The sequence below is a fragment of the Topomyia yanbarensis genome, chromosome 2, assembly GCF_030247195.1.
Source record: "Topomyia yanbarensis strain Yona2022 chromosome 2, ASM3024719v1, whole genome shotgun sequence".
Lineage (NCBI taxonomy): Eukaryota > Metazoa > Arthropoda > Insecta > Diptera > Culicidae > Topomyia > Topomyia yanbarensis.
The window spans coordinates 439,907,425-439,934,337 of record NC_080671.1 but is presented as its reverse complement, the minus strand read 5'-3'; the positions used below and the strand labels follow the sequence as shown (position 1 = coordinate 439,934,337).

Here is a 26,913-nt window from a genome sequence, read left to right as displayed (position 1 = left end):
ACAAAGAATTTAATTCCTATGTGCTTTTAGTGGGTAGAAACTAAAAAAAATGCTTACGCCCAATTTGCATCCCAGTCGTGATTTTGCCCTTCAGCAACCACCATTTGCGGAAGGGCTAAACTGTGTACATAATTTTCAGAAGGGCGCGGTAAATGGGCTAAACTGACTCTGTCTTGCTGGGTAGGGCTGGGTAAATGGGCGAGCTTGACAGTATACTTTTTAATAGGGCTCAGCAAATGGGCGCATAGAAACCGAATGTAAATGAAAGGGCGCGTGCATCTTTTCTTCGAATTACATGAAAATATCGAAATATTCGAATGTTTATGTGCAACAACTATCGAGTAGACATGATCATAGTAGATATTGCTTATCATTTATATAATAGAATCGCCGCTTAAAGAATAATTTTGAGAATAATAACCGTATGCCCGGTTCTGTCAAAAAATGTAAGTTTAGCCTTTATATTCCATACGAGAATAAGGGCCTAAGTCGAAGAAAATGCATGTTTCGCCGTTTTGTTTTCTTTAATTATAAATCGAACTAAAAATCATTTTAACTAATTTTCACCTCAATCTTGTAGTATTTTTGTCGCATAATGTCATAATAGCGAAAACGCTGTTTGTTTACATTTGTGATTTAAGCCCTAATGAAAGATCTATGTCGATTTCTCGTTTACGAAGCGTTGTGGAGTACCCTGGAAAATATACAATTATTGCGACAACTACACGTCAAATAAATGCAACTTTAAGACAAAGCTTTCGCTACACGCAAATCTGTCACTGTAAAGTTTTGAGTAGAACTTTACTAACCTTATGATGTAAAGCTCAATTACCGCTTGCGACATCTACGTACAAATAGTGCAAACAGAATAAGGATTTTTAATTTTACATTACTGCTAAACCAAAGATTTCAAATGGTATTTTGCTACAATAGACCTTTCTCGTCAACAAATTTTATATGCAGAACAGCTTCCGTTTTCATCGCTGGATCGATTCTGAATACTGTCACGTTAATTTGGTGTCTCTAACTATTGAAAAAATCAAAAATTCTTCGAACTGCCCATTTTACTCTGTATTCCCCTGTCCTATTTTACCTTGATTCTCCATACTTTTACACCATTTGGATGAACTTCCAGTGGGGAATATGAAATAAAGTTACGGCGGGTAGCCTATAACAAAGTTCCAGTAGCCTACCGCTCGCCGGCATCTATTTTAATCTGGCTATTCGCCGTTTCGTTTACTGGGTATGAACTCCAAGAGTTCATTCGAATTTGTCAAAAACTTTGTTTTGACGTAGATGAACCCCAAAACAGTGTTGCAGAATATACCGATTTATCGATATTTAAACCGATTTTTAATTTCAATACCAATAAAGTTACTAAAAATACCGATTTCTTTTTTCTTACCAAAAAATAACGATTTTCATATAATAAGATCAATTAATATTACGTATGGGCCTTTTTAGAAAATTTATTCACCTTTCCACATCAAATCATCCGGAAATTGATTCAGCAATCTGCCAGGTTACTATCAAAACTTCAAATGAAGCTCAACAACCGATTCTGAAATCGATTGAGCTCAGTAGATTTGATTACATAACATTAGAATGATTTATAATTTAAAACCAATAATTTGCAGTTGCAGGTAACTTTTGGTTAGCATACATCTTCACACCGATGTATACCTTATTTTTATTTAGAACTATACCGATATTAGATTTGTTCCAGTACCAGTAGAAAGTGGAAGTACTCCGAAGCAAACAGAGAGAAAATCGTTCCTATGTTCGCTTTTTTCTTCTTCCGTTAGCAAACTGGAGTAAAAAGCAAGTTTTTTTTGCTTCTGTTTGCTCCGGAGCAGCTTCTGTGTACTAGAACAAACCTATTATACAAAACCGTCTGACAACGCTGCTTGAAAGTGAAAAGTGCTCTTCAAACATCGATGACATCTTTTTTGTTTTTTCCTGTTTTCTCTACCTATCTGATAATGTATTTCCACGGCTTACATATACTTTCTGTGAGCCGTGATGTATTTCATCCTGCCAAGGAATCCAAAAACATCAGCTGTCTCCCGTTTCCTGAGAGTTCGCCGACCAGTTTTGCTTTCAAGCTGAAGAAAAAACTACAGTTTAACTTCACCAGGCACAATCATCAGAATGAGATGCAGGAAAATATTAACCCAGAATGGTTTCGTGTTACCGTCCAGTGTGAGAAACATTTCACAAATGATAATAGTGTATGCCTAAAAGGTTTGTATTTGTGCGGATCTGCAAATTCGGTTTTTGTGGAATAATTCGACCAAGGGCTATGATGTAGCAGCGGTGGAGAGTAAGTCCAATCATACGGCTTCATCCCACCCCGGGAGCAGATGAGCGCTAGCGAATGTTCTCAGGCGGTTGGAGTTCTGGAAGGGAACGACTGGTAACTTTATGGTAAATTGTTTGGAGTCATTTGTTTTTTATTACAACTATTGACGGACGTTTCATTGCAGGGTATATATGAAGCCGAAAACACCCACAACAATGGGGTAACTAACATAAAGCTCGCCGGTGACAAAGTGATAGTCGCACGGTTGAGTGGAAGAATCGATTTTCTGAGACTGGAAACGTACACGCAAGGTTGTCAGATCGATTGGGGATTTACGTCTGCATATGGGCGAAGTAAGTTCTATGTTTCAAGCAATTTTTTTAGCTCACCTAGGGCGCAGAACAGAAAGATTTTACTTCTTTTAAATACTGCATATTCTAAGTCATTTAATTTTCAGTCTGTAATGAGTATTTCATCAAGTGCCTTAATTCTTATTCTTTTTTAGCCCGCGAACGCACCGGTTCGGCAGGAAGCATTAGTTTATTTCCGCTATCCGCCGGCTCAAATCCGTCCACAGCGTTGCCAGCTCAACATCACGTATCCGAGGAGTATCATGGAGTTTCACAGCAGGGTCACCGTCGACATGTTTGGAAGTGGCGGGCGGTACAGTCATGACTGGCAGCCAGGGCCACACTGTTAAAGTGTTCCGGCTCGATAGCGATAGGTTTACGTCGAAATATGTATAACTCGAATTTTCCACTCACGTAAATATAGATGGTGCGATGGAATGTTTTCTTGGGGGCATTACCGCATCGAGTTAGTTTTACAGATTTAAATATTTTTTTCAAGACCTTATAATAGTTCCGGCTCGATAGCCACCTATTGCAGTTCACCCTAAACGGCCATTGCGGTCCTATCACATGTATTTTCATAGGCCAGTGGCAGGCCGATATGGGCGCATCTGGTTACCAGGATGGTGTGCTATGTGTGTGGGACTTGATACGGGGTATGTAGCCAAATTTACGGTATGGCCTAAATCTACATAATTAAATTAATTGGTTATCTATAGGTGCCTGTATGTACAAAATTGAAGCCCATGACGACTCAATCGTCGCACTTGCCTGTTCCCCGAGTTACGCAATATTGGTCGGACTGGACGAACGAATACGGGTCTGGGATAGATTTCAGGGTCAGCCGCTCAACACCATGACCGTCAGTTATGCATATTCATCGCATGTGATGCTGACGCGGTCCCTTCTCGTGACTGGAAAGCCTGGTTAGTCGAAGATAACTTTCGTAGAAAAATATTCAATCTAATCTCATCACATTTAGGTTCACTAGTCGTATATATAGGAGCATATCGCTGTCTGTGCAAATTTTTGGCCCACGCGCATGTAAACGATCGCTTATCCTATTTATCCGCATGTGATCGGTGGGGTAGCGTTGAGGGATTTTGTCGCCGCTCACGGTACATTTCTATTTCTAAATACATTTGCTGCACCCGCTTCTAGTGAATATATTTGAGCAGATATCACAAATAGATCCGAAAAAGTTATTTCTTCGGGAGAAACGCTTCTCACATATCTCGAATTCCCGAAGTCCTGGTGAAATCATGGTTGATATAACAAATTCTGCCTGTTTCCCATCATTCTGCTTGATATATTCCTGTCTATGATAGGCTACTAGTATATTCCGTCTGAAAATATCTAAATCGTTAGCAAAGAAACACTTGACACTAGTGACGATAGTCACCCGTATGAACGTTTGCAGATAGGCTAAAATGTTGTGGATATAATCTTTGTCGCATACGGTGCATTTGCATGGAGCAATTTAAAAAAAAGTTCTTGAAAAATGCTGTACCCTCTACATCACATCCCTATCTTTGAATTAAACAGTCTGATTCCGTCAGCAGCGCCGCGTTGATGAATTAGTCGATTTTTTATAGTTCCATGGATGAAATATACAGACTAATGTTAATACTGAGCAAAATTAGATTAGAAGCTATACGGTTACGTTTCAATGTCTTAGTTAATATCTTCCTTGGGAATTTGGTGTGATGCTTTGTTGAAAGGAAGATTCCTTTACCGGATTAATATTCAAACCAATAGATTTCTGTGGGATTATGAAATTATTCAATTACATAAAATTAAAAACTTTTTCTTGGTTTCATCTTGTTTCACTAATTTGAGCCGTTGAAGCAGTTTGTTAAAACGTCCCTTATCAAACTCGTGCTTATCGCATAGCGCGAATTTCAAAATGTCGAACACTATAGCCAGAGCATGTAGTTCAGCATGTTAAGTTGGTCGCCGTGTCACGTAAGCAAAACCTCGAGTCCTAAGTTATTTTTCAAAGATTTACAATCTGGTACCAAATTCGATTATGATACCGGTGGGAATACCGTGTTGGAATCGTAATTCGGTACTACCAAAATGTGGAATCTTTCAATCAGAACGCGATCCAACGCTTTCCGGAACGAATCCGTTGGATAGTTTTTGCTGGATGAGTGCTTCCTCGATGTAATCGGCTACTACTGATTCGTAGTGTTACATTACCCTTACTGGGCACCTGCAATGATGGCACCTGATGGTTTACGTCGAAATATGTATAACTCGAATTTTCCACTCACGTAAATATAGATGGTGCGATGGAATGTTTTCTTGGGGGGCATTACCGCATCGAGTTAGTTTTACAGATTTAAATAATTTTTTCAAGACCTTATAATAGTAATGGGACATTGCAAGATTGACAGTTTAGCGAGCTTGTTTACATGGTCTTAGAATATAAAAGCAATTCGAACCAAGCTTTGTTCTGGGTGAAATCAAAAATTTTCTGAGTCCATGTAAACAAACTCTCTGAACTGTCAGAAATGTGAGGTTATACATTTTCATGCAATGTTCTATAGCAATCTGTCAAAGATACACTCTCGAGTTCATTTGTGACGTCACCGTAAAGTAATGAACTTAGTATCGCGATTCACCACTTCATTTGCAGTGTTGCCGATAAAGCAAACTGAAATTTGCAAAACAGTGCTGCCGAAACAGGTATTTCGAGTCTCACCATTCTTGATTTGGTGAAAATATTACTCAACATTCATGCAATTTTCAATTTTCAAAAAATCATTAAAAAATCAGGGAAGGTCCTAAAAATCTCATTTTACCGTGAATGGTCTTAAAAATATGATATCTTTCGATCAAAAATAAGAAAAATAGGGGTTAGGTCGGACAAGAAAGGTCTATTGTAGTCCTCAGTCGAGAGAGAGACTGATAGAGTAGCAGCAGCTAGGAATTTTCTTTCGAAAGCTAGCAGCGGTTTCGCGTATCCTGCGCTAAGTAGAGAGCGTTAAGACAGATCTCCGAAACATGTCAAGTGCTATCAGATGAGAAAAAACGTCGCCTCTATGACCAGTAGGACAAGGACGGTCTGCTGACCAACGGTTCCGTCCGGTACCACCATAACACACGGCACCGGCGACACATATATATTCACAACATACTAATTACTTATCCTTCCGAAAAAGTAAATAAATTGACTATGCAATTTATCCTTCGCTGCCTAGTTATTTCCTACCAATTTGAACACGACAGCAGTTGCAGAAAGCTTTATTGCGGTGCAAAAATGATGGCAACTCGGGATATAATATAAATTTACATATAATTTCTCCTCCCTGCTCTGCATTCTTATCACTCCTATCAAATCCTGCTTACTCCTTATCGTCAGTGCCGAGCACTGTTTTGCATTTGCCGGCTAAATCAACGACAATGCGATAATCGTCAATCGACGAAACTTTTGCTGAAATGAAACTTGAACACGAATAATAAATAATTGTTCCATTCGAAAGCGATAACCTTGTTGTCCTCATGTTTGCAGCTATCATACGCTGGTAGGCATTCTGGTCAATGGAAACGTTTTTCGGTATGGGCATTGAACGATCATTTCAACAACTTATCATCGACCGAATTCGTTACCTATAAAGTTCAGGTAAACTTCACCACCTAAAAATGAGTAATAAATCGGATCATCTTGATAGGACTTAACCCACGAGCAAACAAACAAATGTGTATTGTGCCTTGCAGGATAATCGCTCGATATGCGATTATATGAAAGCTCAATTGAGATAGGCGCATGACAGCCGCCTATATAAATTTATAGGCAGCTTTTTCCTTGAAGCTTTCGAAAAGCACGCAGCTGGCAGAAAAATAAAGCTCCACTGAAATCTGCTTGCGGAGCAACTGCGGCTATATTTGATGCGCCTTTCAGACGCCCGCAATGTGAGATTTTATTATAAGCGCGACAATACAAATCCTTATCCATCATCCAGAAAGCAATCGTTTTATAGCCCAATGCTTGATCTTACGATTCAGCATATGCCACCGGGTTTTGCATCCAGCGCCGATTGGTCAATGCATGAACCAGGGGTGACATTACGCATCTCGAAACGAAAGGTTTATTGTATTCAAGCTTGTGTGAAAAGGTCGATTCGAATTGGTTGCATAATGTGACACCAGGTTCCCATTGTTCCAATCCTCATCCCTCTTGAGTTGATAGTCTTTCAGAGAGCATCGAAAGTATTCAAGTAATGTAAATTTTAAAAGTCCATGTAAACAAGTCTTAGGTAAACAAGCACACTGAACTTTCAGAAAAGTGAGGTTATACATTTTCATGCAATGCTCTATGTTTTTGACAGGTATATGAATGAATCATTTCAGCATCAGTGATTCCAGGTCTATTCAAACAATAGCCTGCAGTGAAAATATAAAAGTCTGCAGATTGCTACAAAAATCTTCAATAAATTTGACATAGAGATGTAGTATGTATATATTTTAAATTATCAAAAATGTTGAAGGCTTGTGTATAAATTGGCTGGCATAGGCTTTGTTCTGCTAAATATTTGTAATCTGCAAAACATCTGCAGTGAAAATGCAAAATCTGCAGATTTACTAATATATATGCAGATATGGCATCCTTGTAGTATTCCCCACAGGAAATTCATCCAAATGGTGTAAAAATGCGGAGAAACAATGCAAGATAGGTATTCAGAATATGGGGTTAAATGAGCAGCTTACACTATTTTTGATTTTTTCAATAGTTAGAGGTACCAAATCATCGCGGCAATCGGCAGTAACGAATTGGGGATAAAAAGGAAGCATCCTATCCAGTGGTGCAAATTTTCATTTTCAAATGCCAACTTTCAGCTCAATCAAACCCAACCATGATTCAATTTCAAAGCCTCCCTTAATCATTCACTTTCAAGTTGACGAAATTTTCATAACCAAACCGTGCGTCTTCATTTCAAATTGATGTTTTTTCATTCACCAACCAAAGTTGTCATCTGCTCTGTAGAAGCCAGTCTAGGTTAAATGATGACATATTTTACGTTTTCAAGCTTACATGAACAGTAAGAAGTATGTTCAGCGTACTTTTGCTGGAAAAACCTAGTCAATATCCCAGTACAGAGATATTCACATCAATGATCAATGAAATCGAAAATGAATGAGAAATGATTGAGCAGCTCGGCTGTTTGAATGAATGATGATAAAAAAAATGCGAATTGAACATAGTAGGGCATGATTTGAGATTTGTTCTTCCTTCAAGTTCAAAACAACCAGGTGAAAATTTGCAGCTCTGATCCTATCATATAAAATTTTTTGACGAGAAAGGTCTATTTGCTTAAAATCAGCTTTTATATACGTTTCGTCGTTCATCACACAGCAGCCATATTTTGTCAGCATCTTCTCGTAGAGCTTCTGTGCCCTAGTTTTAGCCGTCGATTGTTGCCGCTCATCGCGGTTTGGGAAGTTCTGTACCTTGTATGTATGTAGTCCAGCTCTCTTCTTTGCATTCTGGACGTAGCTCTGCGACATGTCGATCTTTTTAGCCAAATCACGGCTTGAGACGTTGGGATTTGCTTTAATCATCCGCTTCACCGTTCCCTCCGTCTTTTTGTTCTCCGGTCCCGGTTTTCTTCCAGCTCCTTTGCCGTGGTCCAACGTCAACCGCTCCTGGAACCGCTTCAACACTCTGGAGACGGTTGAATGGTGAATGTTCAACATTTTTCCCCATACGTGCCTTATCAAATAAACAAATAAAAAAAAACATTTTTCCCAACTGCCGGTGCGACAGGTCAGGAAATTCCAGGTGTTTGGAAAGAATTTGTTCTCGCGTTGGTTCACCTCCATTTTCGTTGAATCGAAAAACACGACTTCGAGTTTGACAGCATGTAAACAATACACATCAATGAGAAAGTGTGCAATATTTGGTTGATTTTTACCCATTGGTAAAAAAGTTATGCCCTGTTGAATGTGTCGCAATAATTTCGTGTTCGCCCTTTATGCTCTTTCAAAGCAAAATTTTACCCGAGTATTCCCGGTTTAACTTTGAAGTGTCGGTAGTTTCTACTTTCGGATATCGGATCGTTTAGTATAGGCTCTGGAGAGGGAATCCCGCAGCGGTAACCAATCCACCCTACAGGTTGAAAAGGATTTTGGTAAAGATCACACGTTTAGTTTCGGAGTTTTGCGGATATTTCGGTCGTGGTCGTTGGTCGTCGAAAAGAACTCGCCCTTGAGGTCTCCCAGCCAGGCACGGGATCACACTGAAAAACAAACCTCGCTCCTTCACGGCAGGACTGTATTCGTTTTAGCACTTCGTCAACCCCTCCTCCCGTTACAAGGCACCAAGACTCGAAATTAGTCGTAACGCCAATTTGAATTGCTCGAAACTCAACTGCTCCCCAAAAGATCCTAATAATTATAACACTCATGGATAATCCCAAGTTTGTTGATGTCTTTAGATGGACTTCTGAGGTCCAATTCAATTTTCCCGTGACAAGTTTTTTTACGCTCTAAATGTACTACATGCATGCAATGCACAACGCATTTTTTCATCCATCCAATGAAATGTTTGGCTTTGTACAGGGTGATTCATCTTGAGATTTTTTTTTCAACAGAGTATTTTCTAGTGGTTAACGGATGCCAACGACAAACTGTCATGCTAGTGTTTTTAGTGCTGTTTGCCATTTCATAAAGCGCAACAGTTGCACACAGAGGCGCCGTTGATTTTGCCTTTGTATGAACGTTCTACCATCACACATAGTATCGGGTCGTAGACTGCCACAGCAGTCTGTGCGGTGTCCCAGTGATTCGGATTTATTTGGGTTATCTCCATTGGTCTACAGTTACCTTCTTGTAGGCAAGGTATTTGAAGCCACCCGTCTGTGTGTATTGGTAAAAGACGTTTTTGGAGTTTTGTAAATCTCACCGTTCATGGTGCCTTTGATCACGAATGGATCACTGCGTTTGTCACAAGCGCACATGGCCTGCCAAATCAGGCACTTCGAAGCGAATTTCTACAGCTGCTTCCTTTTGAAAGGGTCATTCACAGCAAACTTGTTCTTACACGTGAAATATACATGTCCCGGTAATTGTTTAAAATCCGCTTTGATGTAGGTCTCATCATCAATGGCGCAGAATCGTCAAAATGGTCGGATTCCGCTTGAAATGAGCAATCAGCGCTCTCTCGGTTTGTTTGCACGTTGCTTTAGGTTTTCATTTAGCTCCTGGCTTCTGGTCCACTGTCACCTGTTCCTGGATCCTTTCGAGGAGCTTTGAGATGGTCGAATGATGCTTATTTATCAGTTTTTCCAAGGCACGATGCGACAACCCAGGATTTTGCATGTTGGTGCACAAAATCCTATCCCAAATGGTTTGCTCATTTCCTTCTATCACGACCAGAATCTCACTGACAACTGCACGACTGAGCATATGTAAACAATACACTCTAAAGAGAAACCAGACTAAATTTGGTTAATTTTGGTCAAGTATGGAAAAAGTTACGCGTTCGAATGTGTAGTTCTAATTATCGTTTTATCCTTCACTGACAAGCGGGCCCTGACGGAAGGAGTTTGCGGTCATCCGTTTTCGTTATTCCTGTCAGAATACGATTGAAGAGCCACTAAGGTTGCACAAAGCTAATCCACATGATTACATGTGGCGCCTCAAGATTCTTTTTTTCAAAATTTTCCGTCACCTTTGAAATTTATTGTGGAAACTAAGGAGGCCATGATGTTGGCTGTGATACTAATCTCAAGCAGGGAACACGCTCATTGATTTGAATTGTCCGATGGTTCAAACAGTTTTATTGATGATTTTTCCGACGTTTGACATTATTAAACTAGAAATGTAGAGGATGTTTACAGGGCGATATGCTTACTACAAATATTTTACTATGCATACTTGCGGATGAAAACCTTTACAATTACAATTGCTTGCCGTTAATGTAGATCAAAGGAAGTAAAAATATCTCTAAACAATTCAACATAGCGTTGCAAAAAAAATAAACACGTACAAAACGAGTTTAAAATATACTTTTTCTGTAATAAAATATAACTATATATTTGTCTAAATGATATCACTTACAGTGTAACCAAGTTTAAATAAATTTCAACTATAACAGATGAAATATCTCTTTCTTCTTTTCGTCGTTTCGTCAATCACTGTCTAGCACAAACAATTAATATTCAAAAGTTCGAACAAATTTCTCTTTAGATTTTCAAAACAAAAATAACAACAATCTCATCTGGTTTCGGTTCAAACGGAATCACATTTTTCATCTTCTATATATTGCTTCTTGACGGCTAACCAGTTTTTTTCTATTCTTCTTTATTTTTTCTATCGGTACTCAGAGAGAAAAAATAACTCACAAAAACGCCAATAGGTAATCTCATTGGATAATCTCAAAGGAAAATAAAATAAAAATAGCACAAGCCATATAAGAGCCGGTAACCGTGTGTGACTTTTGGTAAACAAAAACAAAAAAGATCAATAAAAATTTCTAAACAATCAACAGTTTAACTAATTAGACAGAAATAGGGCCTCTCTGCTGTTTAGTTTTGTTGAGCCTTACTCTTTTGCCTACACTAACCGATTACAGTAATAAACAGCGTGGAGATTTAATCGCACGATTAAGATTTGTTTTGAGTTGGGAACAAACTTATTTACAAAAAAATGTTTACACTTAACAGCTACAACATAGCATAAAATAGGTATTGAACAGTAGAGCAGCAGAGTCGTTATTCGTTTTTATAAAGTACTATTTACTTGACGTTTCACGTTTTCTAGCATAAAAAATGGCAAGAATGGACAGAAGCTGTTTCTTAACCTCAAACTTAACGTAAGTCGTTTTTTGTTTCGTTTTGTAAATGTCTTTAACTTTAGGTATAAATATAGAGTATAACTTTTAGCCTAGCAACTTCCATTTCTCATTTTCGCCACTAAAACACAAAATACGAAGGAAAAACATCACAGTAGAAATTTTCACTTGTTTGCGTAGCTGTTCTACAAGCGGGTTTCATCCACGAGTCACTACGTGGTTGGTGACATTTTTACAAAATCTATCTTTTATTCAACACCACAATTAATTGTTTAGAAGAGGATTTCCACGTTGGTCTTTTTCGGTTTCCTTTTTTTTAGCTCGTTCGTTCGTTCGCTTTCTCTATCACACGGACTAACAATCTTAGGGAGTTTTGCGCGACGCGTCTGGGTAAATACAATAAAATAGGAACGTCAATTTTTGTTGATCAGCTTCACTTTTCATTCGGTTCTAGTTGTAGACAGAAATTGGACAGATTGATTTTTTTTCGTGGAAAATCTGCGGAAGCAGAAGAAATAACAAATGACAAATGTGTACAACCCTGCTTGAAATTGACGGTTTGGCTAAATCGTGAGTTCAATCGATCGTAGCACTCGGGTGGTTGCTGTTGTTTGTCTGTAGTCTACAAGTGTTTGAAAGAAAGTATGTGTCAAATAAATTCTATATATGCAATGTCCTAACGATCCAGTGTAGCGGTAGTTAACTTAACGATCTAGGGTTTGAAGACGATAGCTTCGGCTATATCTAGCTAGCAGTTTTGAGTTTTAGGATATTACCGGCTTGCGACGATGGTGGCAGTGTTGAGTAGGATCGGTGTCGCTGTGACGGTTTGTGAGGGACCACCCAGGGGTGGACCCGTCGTCGCTAACTGCGGAGGTTGTTGCTGTTGATGAACGGTAGTCGCCGTGGCAGCAGCTGTCACCGTTTGAACTGTTGCTTGATCCGTAGCGGCACGGTTCTGCTTGCCACCTTTGACACTTCCGGAGGGATTCTTCTGTGCCATATGGGTTTGGTAGTGTTTGGCTAGATGAGCCTTCTGACGGAAGCTCTTACCGCAGAGCGAACAGGCGAAAGGTTTCTCGCCCGTGTGCGTCCGGATGTGAACATTGACGGAGTATTTGTCCTTGAAGCCTTTGGAGCAGATGGAGCAGTAGTGCAGCGAGCGTTCCTTCCTTTGACCGTTACAGTGTGTCGGGCTTGGATTGTTGTTGTTGTTGTGATTCGTCGTGCTCATAATGGAAGCAGGTGTGGTGTTGAGGTTGCTCATGCTACTGTTGTTGTTATTGTTAGTTCTGCTACTGCTACTGCTGATCGAGGTGGTGTTTGCACTATTGTTGAGAGATCGCTTGTACTTCTTGGATGACCGAGGCGCTTTAACCTTCGCCGTGGAGGTGGTCGTTACCACATCCGACGAGGTGCTCGTCGATATTGCATGAAGGTTCGCGCTGTGGACGCTCGATATCACTAGATTGCTGTTACCGTTATTGCTGATAAGGCTAGGATTCTGATGTTGGTTGATGGCAGCGGTTTCAACGATAATTTCGGTGTAGTTATTGTTGTCTGTACAGAACTGCTGAACTTCACTAGCAATTCGTTTCAGCTTTTCGTAGTCCTCGGTGAAGGCCGAGTCGAGGGTAAGAAACATATCGTCAACGACTACACCTGTACCGAGATCGCCTACCGCTGCCGGATGGGCTTGATGTTGTGGGTTATTTGAGCTGGGTGAGTGCATAGCGGATTCATCGAAGAGCGGATTTGCTAGGGTAGAATCAGCATAGGCTAGTGTTTCCGCTTCACCGGCGTACAGAACTCTTCGTAACTCTTCTTCCTTGATCTGACCGGCGGGTATTACAGTTATGCCATTCTGCAACTGAACGGCAGCTCCCTTGGTGTATCCTTTGCCTTGGAGTGCACTACGCAGTAAAGACTCGGGCGTTTCATGCTCTATCACATTGTGATCCGACATTTGCCAGTCGTTGTTGTTGTTCTGGTACGCTATCACACTGTTCGGATCCATCAGACTGTTGGATAGCACGATGTTTGTAGATGTCACTGGTATTTGTTGTACTTGCTGATGAAGGTGCTGCTGCTGCTGCTGTTGGCTTAGCAGATGATGTTGCTGTTGTTGCTGCTGCTGATGCTGAGGATCTTCTTTACCATGATGATCGGTGCCGAAACCACTGTCATCGTAGGAGAAGCACTCGGTCTTGACGTACCCGGGAAAGCCTCCGAGTATGGTATCGAGATCGAGGTTCGACGCAGGAGGAGGTGGTTCCGAAGCATTTGGGTCCTTCCGCAGGACCCACGGTTCCGGGGTACCGTTTAATACTGTCAGGGTGTAGATCTGTGAATTGATAAAATGGAGGGAGGGGAGAATCCATTATTAGAGTGTGGGTTAGTGAAAAGGTGGCAGCTCACCTGTTCATCGGTGTCCGTTACCGCATTGCCAACGGAACTAGTTCCGGATGGTTGACCGGCTCCATTATTTTGCTGTTGAATCCAGCAGTACCGGTTGATGTCATCGAACATCGTCTGATCGAGCCGGTTGGTGTCTTTGTCGGGTCCCCAGAACTGGAAAGAAAAAAGGGAACATTTAAATATTTCCGTTAAATTATACCACGAATATCCCCATCGCAGAAAGGCACCGCTGTACTGGTTCTTGTGTATCTCGAGATAATCTAGTATATGGGAAAAACTCGAGGAGAAACAAAAATAAACGCCAAAACGTTTTCACACTCGTACTGATATAAATTAAATGAGCGTGTATTTCGACGCATGATTCGGTGGCACAAGGCTAAAAGTCGCAATGTCGATTTTAGAAAAAAAAATCAACCACCTGAGCCTAAATCTGTTGATCGATCGCATTGCGCTAGACGATAGGTGAAAGGAGCATTTAGGAATATTATTAAACAGACCCGGTGCAACTTCAAGAAGGTAGGAGCCACTGGCAGTACGAAGCATTCCGCTACGTAATTGTCATGACTTAGGAAGGAAGAAGACTACGGTATTACTGAAGAGCATTGTATGTTCAAGAAAGTCCACAGACTCGAGCACTATAAGTACCAAAACCTATCGTTCCCTCATATCGCCAAGCTACACTCCTGGTGCCTATCGACTAAATCAGAAATGAGATCGCAGTAGGCTATGCTCGCGCGCAGTTTCGTTTTTTCCACGTGTCAAAATTTTTCTACACACATCGTGTTCGTGAATTTTTTCAATTATTCAAACCAATAAAACGTGTTGAAATTTAATGAGAAGCTACTGCTTTCTGTGAATTGCTTGCGAAAACAGGTGTTGGATCAGGATTGAGTTAAAAGTGAACCAAATCGGTTGAGGGATTAGATGCCTAAGCATATTTTTGGTGAATTTTAAACAGTGTTATAGAAGTGCTGATCCGCAATGACTAGTCGAAGTACGGGAGAGCGTGTCACTGAATGTTTGGGAATTCCGACGTAAAAACGGAGAAAAACGCGCCAGCAAGGACATATATGTATCGGTGAGTGCAATCTTATTATAATTTTATTATTTCTATTGCGATGACCAAATTTTTCCATTTGCAATCGGAATTACTAAAACTAAACGAATAGCTGGGTTGTTTAGTCGGCAATAATTTAGCCAAACTTGTATACAACTACCATAATTAACTGGAAAATCTACGATTTTTAAAGAACTACCCACTTATACAGCATCGGAATTATTCACATAAAGCAAATTTTAAACATAAAATGTATGCTGCCTGTCGCTATGGAAACTTAAAAAGCACCAATGCAAAGTTTAGCTGACAGCAGACGGGTAGATTGCATATACGTTAGGCGTACAAATGTAATGGGAAGGTCGTGCTTTTATCAATGGGGAAATTCAAGTGTACTGAGGTGCCCTCTACAAAAGTTTAGAGAAAAATCAGAAATATTTAAACAAACATCTTTCATTTTATTCACATTTTTCAGCACGGGAATTAAAGCATACACGCAGAAAAAAGATTTGTAGGTTCAATAAAAATATGGATTAAATTCAATAAATAAAATTATTGGTCGGGAGACAATAAATTTATTTATTGAATTCAATAAAATTTATTTATTGTTACAATAAAAAGTTTATTGTTTTGCTTTCTAATAATTTTTTTTTATTGAAAATAAAAGAAAATTATTAAAATTAAAAATGTTTTTATTGAAAGCAAAAATACATTGTTTTTCTAATAAAAAAATATTGTGAAATTAATAATTTTGTTAGTTAAAGTGATAAACAATAATTGATTGAATTCAATAACACATATTTTTGGTTTAAATATGATAAATTTTTCTGCGTGTATACTTTATGAAAAGCTTAGTATTTTCTTATTAGGGTCATTGATTAATTGGTCTTGAATCATATTCTGCAACCTCGTCATTTTAACACGAAACGAGAGCACAATAACGAAAACTCATCATCGCCTTCACTAGAGTCTTCAATATTTACAATTTTCGATATGGTTTTTATGAATGGTAACCGACTGTAAACGGTGGCAATTCAGACTGAGAAACATTTTTGAAATATCTATTATCGGTTTCTAATGGCTAAAATGAGGTAGGTCCATGGAAAGTATGCAAATTAAGAAGATTTTGGTAAGGGTTTTTTTTTCGCGATATTTTAACCTCCACGCTCTACTCTCGCTTGAGAATCCGTATACAACTATCTCTCCCTGCACGAAACGTAACCTTTCTCATTCCGACTAACGTGCGCGCGTATGGTGCAATTCAAATGCGATTCTCGTTGGTGTGAGGAGTTACCTGATTTTTCTTTGAATGACGCTTTAATTCCCCTATTGATACTAGCTGGCTTCCTTCTGTTTTTTTTAAAGACTAGGAATATATCGCTTAGACCAGCCAGGCTGGGTTTAAGTTATTGCATTCAGTATATAGACAAAACCAATCATGATGCAAGAGTCAAGCAGATTTTTTTAGTATTTATGTTAACTTTCAGGTCGTATTATGCATTATGATTTTGTTTAAGTGTCATTTTTTCTAAATTTTATCACTGGTCGTAGGTCATGTTCTCCGATTTTGATGAAAATTTCAGCATTTGTTTGTGCACGTGGGGATGGACTTCGGTCAAATATAAGATTTCGCCTTTGATGGGAAGTGGTGTTAAACGGGTACATATTGAAATTGGACAGAAAAACCTGTTTTAATCCACCTAGTGGTGCAATTGTGCCTTTCTCATTTGTCCAAACTACGATTCCATGGCTGATTATGTTCAATACAACGGTGGAAATGAATATTACATAGTCAGTACGATTTGCACATACATACAATGGATCGACAGCCACGATCTTGAGATGCTATGTGTCGACACTGAAACATCGCTTGAAACCAGCGGCGGATCAAGAAAGCGGATCCGGGGGGTCCGGGTCCTGCCGAAAATTTTCAACTTGTTAAGAAATTTTAAACTAGTTTCAATTTTAAAGTAGCAACCCCTCATTGCATACTCCTACCTACGCCTAAATAAGTCAAAAATTAGGTTGACGATTTTTAAAGTGATTGCATAACCTGAGAAAAGCAAAAAGGTGCCAAAGTTCAAAAAAGTCAATTTCAGTTAAATTTTTTTTGTGATTTCATCAAATTTCAACGTTTCATGCATTTTAAAGTGATTTGGAATCGAAAATGAAAATTCGATTTTGAAATTTTCCCTTACTCCCCCTTTGAGAATTTTTCATTTTATTTTATATGGGAATTTGCTGTGTGAACGCAATCTTCAACCCGTTACTCTGGAACCGGAAGTCCAGTCAACAAAAAAAAATCAATAGCAGCCGATGGGAAGTTTGTACCTTTCATTTGAGACTAAGTTTGTGCAAATCGGTCCGGCCATCTCTGAGAAACAGAGGTGACATTTTTTCCACATACGCACACACACATACATACACACACAGAAATTTTTCGATCTAGACGAACTGAGTCGAATGGCATATTACATTCGGCCCTCCGGGCCAGGATTAGGTTGACGATTTTAGAGTGATGACCTTTCTATATGAGAAAGGCAAAAAGGTCGAAATTTTAAAATCTCTATCTCAGGATTAACTTAATAAAATCCAATTCTGTTTAGTTGTCCTGAAAGGGCTTTGGACGGGGTTGAAAATAGGATACACTTTTTCGTTTCATAATCGATTTGATAAAGTTGATAGCTCTTTGCAACAACCTAATTGAGTGTAGGTTTGTATGGATGAACTTTAGAGTAAGCTTAAGTCCATTAGAATGTCGTCGCTGTTGTGCTATCTTATGACAAGCGCCATTTAGCACTTTTCGAGAAAAACGATTTTTAAAGTTTGAGTTTGAATATCTTTAAATTTATACATGTAAGACGCTTTTCGGAATAGGCAATCGATGCTTCTATCTTTTCTGTAGGAATCTCTCAATTTAAGCGAAGATCGGTTGACTATATTGACTTTTTTGCTGAAAATGTAAACAAAAGTCGCTCGCATATTGATGATAAAGTATGTATAAGCTGTCACAAATGTGCACAGATTTCATATAAAAAAGAAATATAACTGATTGGTAATATTATACGTTATAGATCACTATGCCCAATATTATACTTTTCCATGCGGTAGCAGCAATATCAGGTTACAAAATGATGATACTGGAACATAGAGTTTTCACAATTTTCCTCGTTTATTCGGGAAAATTAATAAATAAAAGTTGGTTTCATCAACAATTTAGAGACAATATATATCAAACAAGGTTATTGTTGACAGGCGACTAGACGAAAAAAATATTCTTCTTGCATAATCCATCATTACATTTCGGCATACTTTCCAAAACTAGTGGAGATCTCAAAAGGAAATTTGTTCAATAATCTTGTAAACACAAGCCAACAATTCGCCAACAAACTAGGATTGTTGTCCATTTTCTGTTGTCGCAGGATAGCACAATTCGAACACTCGAGAAATTGGTGCTTGTCATAATCTTGTAACCGAGCAGAATTTAAAAATTCTGAAAACGCCACATTTTTTTTAGATATTTTAAAATTCAGTGACATGGCATATCTAACTCAGTTCACGCCAAAATGGCGTTTGTTATAAGATAGCATAACAGCGACAATGTGGTAATAGCTTTTTGGGGTGTCTTAAAATTCGCAAAATATTACATTTTTCAGCAACTTTAAATTTTCAAAGATATATTTATTCTCGGGGTTCCTTTTCAATCATTTTTTCATTCAAAATTCCTTCATTCGGATGACAATTCTGCCCCAATTTAATGTATTATAGTCATACATTGTTTGTCCCTTTATGAGCTGCTTGAGCAGATGGTGGTGGCTAGCGGGTTTCATACATCCTTGACCTGACGGACAAAGTTATGGTGCCTTGAACACAGGCAACGCAGATCCAAGGCCATCATTGAAATGATAAGTTCTGCGTTTGAGATGCACTTCCCTCGGTTGCCAGACGAATACCAGAATCTGATTGTGAGTCCCGTGGTGGTGTGTACGTGGAAGGTGTAAGTTTTAGCATTCTAGTCCAGGGGTGCATATCTGTCTGGGTTGGCGTGGGCGTTTACTAATTGTGTAATAGTGTGATTGCCAAGGGCTCGAGCATTTGAATGCTTGTCTTGTTTAACTTTACGTGCATAAATTTTAGATTTTAGATTCGCGTGGCCATTCGCATATTCGGATGTATTCTTGAACGATCGCGCGCGGACCATGAATTTGATAATTAATTTTTAGTGTATGGTAGAGGAACGTGTTGTCTGGTGAATACGAGCATCATTCTTGATTGGTCCAACTGAAGGAATGAGTCTAGGCTGATCGAGAGTAGAGAATTTTGAACGTAGCCGATCCATGATCGCGCAAGCGGTGGGTTAATGCTTGAGACCGTGGTTGTAAAGTTATAGGTGCTGAAAAGTGCACTTAAGTAAGGGGGTGTTTTAATATTGGCGAAATTGCGAGCGTAGATGTGTGTGCATGATTGAAATTGTATTGTAAGTTCGCGTTTGTGACCAGGTTAGTGTTATCGCGAAAGCTAGGGGCGTTTGTGCGTTTTGGATGAGAGATTGTGAATGTATATGGGAGAATATGCAATTGATTGTGTTAGTGAATATTAGTATGAAGATATAGTAATAAAAGGAAAATAACATGCCGAATGGTTCTTTTTTTTTGAAGTCACTAATCGTGCTTTGAAGAATGCCTAAAACTCTGAACTAGATCCCGTCGAGTCCAGTCTGTCCGTCTCGTCCTGTCGTGTCTGGGGCTTCCAGGTTACATGCATTCACCAGACGAGACTAGCTTATGTCAGCTTACTTGTGTACTGGCTTCGTAGAATCGAGGCGATCATCGAAATGATAGATCCTACGAGTGAATGCACTTGGCCCAGTCACCTGTCAAGCATTTGTGTGTGTGTGTTTATGTTTAGGTGTGTATGGTAAGTCTTGGGCGTTGAGATATGTGGTGCCTGTAAATAATATGTTAATACGAATAATATGTGATGTATTAAAATAAGAAATGTGTAGTATATTACACACTTGCAGTTTGTTGGTCGTTCCTACTTATCTGACTCCATCTAGTATGAGGATACATCTCCATTGTTCGAAAACCTGGCGACGTCTGATGTTAGAGAAGAACCATTGTTGGTAGCAATGTTGCGCTTCTTGGTTGTATGAGCTCGAAAAGGTCATCAGAAGAATATGACGCATGAGGCCGAAAATAAATAAGAATAAAACAAAAAGAAGAGTTAGTATTGCTGAATTACAAGAAAAAATATGAAAAGAGATTACCTAGAAGCGTATAAATTGACTGATATTTTGTGATATACATGAATAGTGGAAAAACAAATTAATAGAAGTAAAACAAAAACAGACTAATGAAATTGGGGAAAAGAACGGGAGGGACGTATTTAAAGTTGCTTATATTTGGGAACATAGCCACTTTATTTGACGGTTTGGTTCGCGTGGATGATGGTTCTACTAGAATACAAGGCAGATTTTGAACATTTGTATTGATATGGTTCCAATACTTTGTATAGTTCACTTACATTTTAAATTTAATACATTGTGCAATTGAATGATGTTTTCTTTAGATTTAGGTTTGAGTTGGTGTGATCCAAATACATTGGCTAATTCACTTAAGTTTTAAAACATTGTGCAAATTGAATGATATTTAATTTAGATTATATGTAATGAACCATCACCCATAGGATGCTGCATCGATTTGGATCTAGTTGAATTGATAGCAAAAACAATTCAACCTGCCAGTCGTCAGGGTATCCCTTTGCTTCTATCCACCAACGCACGCGCCGTGTTGCTATTAGATTCTAGGGACCACCAGAATCCAAGGTCTCTAAGCTACAAATCTCTAAGCATAAAGAATTTTAGTCTGGAGTCCGCCGCCAAGCCCAAGGATTACAGTCACACATTTTGTAGGTAAATCTGGGGTTATCATGATCGAAAAACTTCACTTTGAAAAACGCATTAGAGTAAGTGGTTCAGAGCGATTTTTGAACTAACACTGATGTACATTTAGACGAACGTGACTTCCGAAATGAACGATTTAATTCAGTTTAATTCGACACAGATCTTTCATTAGGGCTTAAGTCGCAATGTACTCAAATGGAGAAAAATCAGTTTCAATATTCGGCGATGCTCTTCTAAATGTAGTTTTTATTGTAGGTAAATTACTTTATGACCATGTTTTTCCTGAAGCATCTTTGGTTAAACCTTATGACAATATAACAAAGAATTTAATTCCTATGTGCTTTTAGTGGGTAGATAATAAAAGAATGCTTACGCCCAATTTGCATTCCAGTCGTGATTCCGCCCTTCAGCAACCACCATTTGCGAAAGGGCTAAACCGTGAACATAATTTTCAGAAGGGCGCGGTAAATGGGCTAAACTGACTCTGTCTTGCTGGGTAGGGCTGGGTAAATGGGCGAGCTTGACAGTATACTTTTTAATAGGGCTCAGCAAATGGGCGCATAGAAACCCATTGTAAATGAAAGGGTGCATGCATCTTTTCTTCAAATTTTATGAAAATATCGAAATATTCGAATGTCTATGTGCAACAACTATCGAGTAGACATTATCATACTAGATATTGCTTATCATTTATATAATAGAACCGCCGTTTTAAAGAATCATTTTGTGAATAAGAACCGTACGCCCCGGTTCTAAAAATGTAAATTTAGCCTTTATATTCCATATGAGAAGAAGGGCCTAAGTCGAAATCTCGAAGAAAAAGCATGTTTCGTCGATTTGTTTTCTTTAATTATAAATCGAACCATTTATACCATTTTAACTAATTTTTACCTCAATCTTGTAGTATTTTTGTCGCATAATGTTAAAATAGCGAAAACGAAGTTTGTTTACATTTGCGATTTAAGCCCTAATACATGTCGAATTCACACAAATTTTTAATTCCTTCGAACGGCAACATTTCAAGAACTGTACGAGGGATCAGAGTAGTTTTAAGTTCATTAGAAAGGAGAATGTTGTGTTAAAGTATAGATTAGGGCATCGCAAAAAAATATTTTTTGTATTCTCAAATGTCTAAGTAAGCACAGATGCCAAATTTCACATCATTTGGACAATTCTAGACTCCCGCCCACTTCGCTTGAAATTACTATGGGAAAATAAGGAAGAAAAATATATTAAATGCTATAACTTTTGAAGTAGCAATAAGAAAATTAAAGTTTAAACCTCTTTTTAAAGGAAATAAGGAAAGGAAGCATTAGAATGGAGACATTTCTGTTTATAGAAAAATACGGTAAAGTAGGGTAATGGTTCATTTTGGCCCCAAAACCCTCTATTTTTAATAATTTTTCTGCTCCGTGATGAAAATCATACATATTTTGCAGTTTTTCTAATGTGACAAAATTTCAGAAATCGAACGGAACCTTTTTCACCTGTGTCCGAATACGAGAAGTTTGGGTTTTAGGGCCTTTTGTCATTCATCTTAAATTTTATCATTTTCTTGTACACATATCTCTATTATTCTGTAATCGATTTTCATAAAATGTAACTTGTTGAACGTGGAAAATTCTTAGGAATACAACAAAAATGGATTCGTCAGCGGTAAAGTTTAGAAACAAGAAACACTAAAAGTACTAAATTAAATAAGAATTTTGTTGTTAAATGGTGTTAATATGTGCGATTTTATGATAAAAATGTAAAATCGAGACTATATGTCAGATAATTTGATGTTTTTGAATTTTACCGGTAACGAATCTATTTTTATTTTCTTTCTAAGGATTTTGCACGTTCAAAAAGCTACAATTTATTAAAATTAAGTGAAGAATAATAGAGTTATATGCATGAGAAAATGATAAAATTTAATGTGAATGACAAAAGCTTCTCGTATTCGGACAAGGACCAAAAAGGTTCCGTTCGATTTCTGAGATATTTTCGTATTAGAAAAACTGCAAATATATATGATTTGCATCGCAGAGCAGAAAAATGATAAAAATAGGAGATTTTGGGGCCAAAATGACCCAGTACCCCACTTTCTCGTATTTTTCTAGAAACATTAATATCTCTATTCAAATACTATGGCTGTGAACCATTTAACGAATTTTTTAACCTTTAGTTAAAATTTGACAGTTCGAAAGTTATTTTCTCTTGAATGAAAAAATTTAACCGAGAGAGAGCGAACCATTTCAAAAGTTGACATATGAATAGTTATTTAGAATTGACAGCTGCGATGCTGGTAGAGTTGTGAACATTTGTCGATATTTTAAAATTAGTTTTTTCCTTATTACATTAAGTATGTCAGTCATAGCCTCGAAAAGTAAACATCCACATCATGAAATAACCCAAACAAATCTTTACACAACACGTTATCGTTTCCATCTTTATCCCTTAATTTTGCATTGAAAATTTTTGACAACCTCAATTAGGTACAGAAAATGTTTCCACCTTTTTATTCTGCATCATGGGCAAAATGTTCACCATCGAGCTGTCAAATTTGACTATTGCTCTGTCAATTTTAACCATGCTCCAGAGTAGGGTTATTTTGCAAATAACTTTCGAAGTGTCAGATTTTAACCACAAATTAAAAATTTCACCAAATGGTTCACAGCTCAAGGTTATTTCCTTTAAAAAGAGATAAAAATTATAATTTTCTGATTGCTACTTCAAAAGTTATAGCATTTAATATATTTTTTCTCCATATTTTCCCATAGTGCCAAGTTCAAAAATTTCAATCGAAGTGGGCCTAGCGTAGATGATCGCGATTACATGGGCGCATGCCTGATCAGATTTCTATTACCGTGAATGACACGAGCGTTTCTATAGTAACGTGTTTTATCGCGTGGGCGTTTTCATGTTACGTATGCTAGCGTGTGAATAGCTTCGCGCGTTCGAATTTGTTTACATAATTTGTTCACATAATTTGTTTACATAACCGAGCTTTAGAATTAATGCGCTGGCCGTCCTTCAGATTTTGAGTGCACTGTTTTGATAATAGCAGAAAGTGTGCTTCCAAATAACACTGAAGTCTCCAACTATGGCAGCCTGAGACTTGTTGTCTTACATATACTGCCCATTGAAACGTTAGAGTTCTATATTAAAAATCAGCAAGCCGAGAAAAAACGCTGTTCAAGATTTACATTTTCATTGAGCCTTATGAATGGGACATCCATGTTTTGGTATTTTTTTCGATATTTTCTAAACAAACCTGGTAATTATATTAATGCACTGTTATTCAGTGGTGATCCGGAATAGAATCCAACGGATAACTCATTGTCCACAAAACTCCATATGGGACTCCTCTGCTTTAATGGCCAGTGTATAAGTTCCGCATTTTAGAGTGGGAGCTCCCGGTCTTGTACGGTTCATGGTCGCTGGAGAGTTAGCGTTTGTATGTTGGCGCTTGAGATCACGTATATGAATTCGTAAGTTCTATCACGTTGACCTAAACGCTGGGACTTATATCTCAATATGCTCTTCAAAAAGAAAATTAGTGAAAATATCTCACTTGTAGGGAGATCCATTAAATTCTCCGAAGATGCTATTGACCTGAAATTGGTTGTTTTGGCATAAACGTTAATTTTTTATTTTTACAGATCCGTTTTTTTCTAGGTTCTTCCCAGATTAGAACCTAAAACCCTTGAGACTCCGCCTTAGTGCACAAACCCTTATGCGAGATTTTAGTTCATTACCCATCGTACTTCCGTGGGTGACAGAGCTAATGAAGACTGTTGATTTCCGGTCCCTTGCCCATTTTACAGTGGTATGATCTCTCTCTAGGGGCAGTGGTATGATCACTGTCGCCAATGCAATAATCATTTCGATCGTTTTTCCCCGTTAAAAACCACCTAAAAATTCTTAAATAAGGTATTGGCACTTACGCCAAAACAAAAAAATGTATTAATTACCGCCAGATCAGCCGGCGGAGCGAAAGGTGTCGAAGAAACAAAAGAGCGAGTTCAAGCTCACCAGAGATCAGAAGAACGTTGGAAAGCCTTGCTCGAGGAAAAAACGGTGGTGGAAGGAAGGAAAGAAGAAGGAACAAGAGAAGAAAGAAAAACATAAGACTCCTCGGGAGAGTTAGAAGGGCGATGCACTCATCAACGAAGCCACCGTATAAGACATCGTACGCGGCCCTTTTCAAGAGAGTGAGAGAGAACCCGGAGCTGAAGGAGTTGGGAGACAATGTTCTTGAAATAGGCTCGTTGTTAAATCTATAGGCAGCGAAGCGAACGTGAGAATGTTATCATAGGAAGCTGTCAATGGTTGAGTGCAAGGGTCTGAACGGGATCACGACCGAAGTAGAACTGTGGGGTGAACTGATCGAGCAGTGCAACCTCGATGTTCCGGCGACGATGCGGATTAGGAAGTCGAATGGAGGCACTCAAACCGTGGTGATTCGATTACCGGTGGACATTTCCAACAAGCTGACGGAGATCGGTATGATTTTGCGTTTCCGAACATGTTCAGGACAGTGCTACAGAAGTACCTGATCGAAGGCTACTTCCTAGATAGATGAAAGGTTTGGACGTTGGTGTTGATTCTAAAACTAAGGGTTACACCGGGAAAACCAGCTTCGTAACGGCCTATATTCTTGCTGGATACTTTCGGTAAACTTCTGGAAACGGTCATCTTCAACAGACTGATCAACTATGCGGAGGAAATATTTGCTTTTGCGGAGATATTTGCTTTTGCGGATTAGAAAACCGAACTGGTAACTGATTTTCGATTGTCAATTGTCAACATGATTCAACAGTCACCATTCCACTCAGACAGAATCATGTGTATTTCCTATGCACATTAAATCCTTTTAAAGGGTTACACCACTGTAGAACGCAAAAAAATGGTATATTTTAGGAATTTTTGTAGACACAATAAAGATCTGAATCAAGATATTGGGAATATATAATACTATTTATGAAGCACAAAAAATATTTTTTCAAGTAATTTTGTCAGCCGTGTAGCTTTTTCCCACAGACGCCCATTGTTGGCAACGGTCCATGGAGGGAAATATATCTCCCGCAGGCATTGTAATTCTCTCTCACTCACGCGAGAAGAGGCTTATCCGATGTCCAACTTTTCCGAGATAAGATGAGTCGCAAAATTCTCCGTCTCCACAAATAGCGCGAGAATAAATTTTCCGGATAAAGTTTATTTGTTTTTTTCTTCTCACCGGAGAAGATGATAATTTTTTAATTTCGTAGAAATCAATGAAAGCGTCAAAATATTAACTTAATTTCAAAGAAAAGCGGCAAAGAAGTACTACAGACTTGTTTTTTCGTGTTTTGGAATAGTGACAGCAAGGCAGCGAGCACAAAAAGGATACCATGATAAACTCATTCGCTCATTCTCCGGCGGTTTTCTTTATCCGGAGAAATAACACGTTGAATTTATCCGGAGAAGTTGTGTGAGTGCCAATAACTTTTCGTGTGAAAATGTGAGTTTTTATTGTCGCAGTAGCAAATTATCCGGACGCATCTATTCATATGAGCGATAAATGCAATGCCTGATCTCCCGTTGTTTTTAACCTGGAACTTAAAACTAAAGTTTTTTTCGATATCACAATATAAGCGACGGACGTAGGATTTTTTCAAAATCTTGTTATTTCGCGAAAAGGCGCTCTTTTTAGTAAAAAAAACTCTGAAAATGTCATAAAATCGACACAAAATTACTGATTGAAAAAATAAACCAATAAAAAAATCCTACGTACGTCGCTGGAGAAAGCAATTTTGAATATACTCTAAAAACTTCAAAACGAACAAAAATCATTTGTTCGGGTTACGTTTCCGGCCAGCTCAAAAAATCTTGTTTCGAGAAAAACGCGGTTAAAGTTTTCAATGCGCTCGGGATATACATAAGAGGCATTGCGGCAGAATTGAAAATTGGACATTTAGCAATTATTGTAGCCTGTGGTTTTTTGGTATATAAATTCAATTTTTTAATTGTTCTGTGGTGTAACCCCTTAAGATTAATTCCTTAGTTGGTCAAATAAACATTGAATTGCCAATGAAATTATTTGGCTCAGTCAACTCGATTGGC

At 38.4% G+C, this 26,913-nt stretch overlaps 1 protein-coding gene and 1 long non-coding RNA gene across 3 annotated transcripts in view; one reads left to right on the top strand and one right to left on the bottom strand.

Annotated features, from left to right (window-relative positions):
- The first annotated feature begins 1,919 nt into the window (after positions 1 to 1,919).
- LOC131682083 (uncharacterized) lies at positions 1,920 to 3,580 on the top strand. The gene is made up of 4 exons (XR_009304022.1): positions 1,920 to 2,427; positions 2,487 to 2,655; positions 2,808 to 3,308; positions 3,372 to 3,580. It is a non-coding gene; the product is annotated as an uncharacterized LOC131682083 (long non-coding RNA).
- A 6,827-nt stretch (positions 3,581 to 10,407) lies between these two features.
- The window catches only part of LOC131685585 (zinc finger protein sens), a 570,390-nt gene continuing 553,884 nt past the window's right edge, over positions 10,408 to 26,913 (bottom strand). For both annotated transcript variants that reach the window (XM_058969425.1, XM_058969426.1), the window contains 2 exons: positions 13,868 to 14,020; positions 10,408 to 13,793 (listed from right to left, as the gene is read on the bottom strand). In XM_058969425.1, the coding sequence (XP_058825408.1) occupies positions 12,222 to 13,793; positions 13,868 to 14,020 (1,725 nt within the window). In that variant the 3' untranslated portion in view covers positions 10,408 to 12,221. The remainder of the gene's footprint in view (positions 13,794 to 13,867; positions 14,021 to 26,913) is intronic.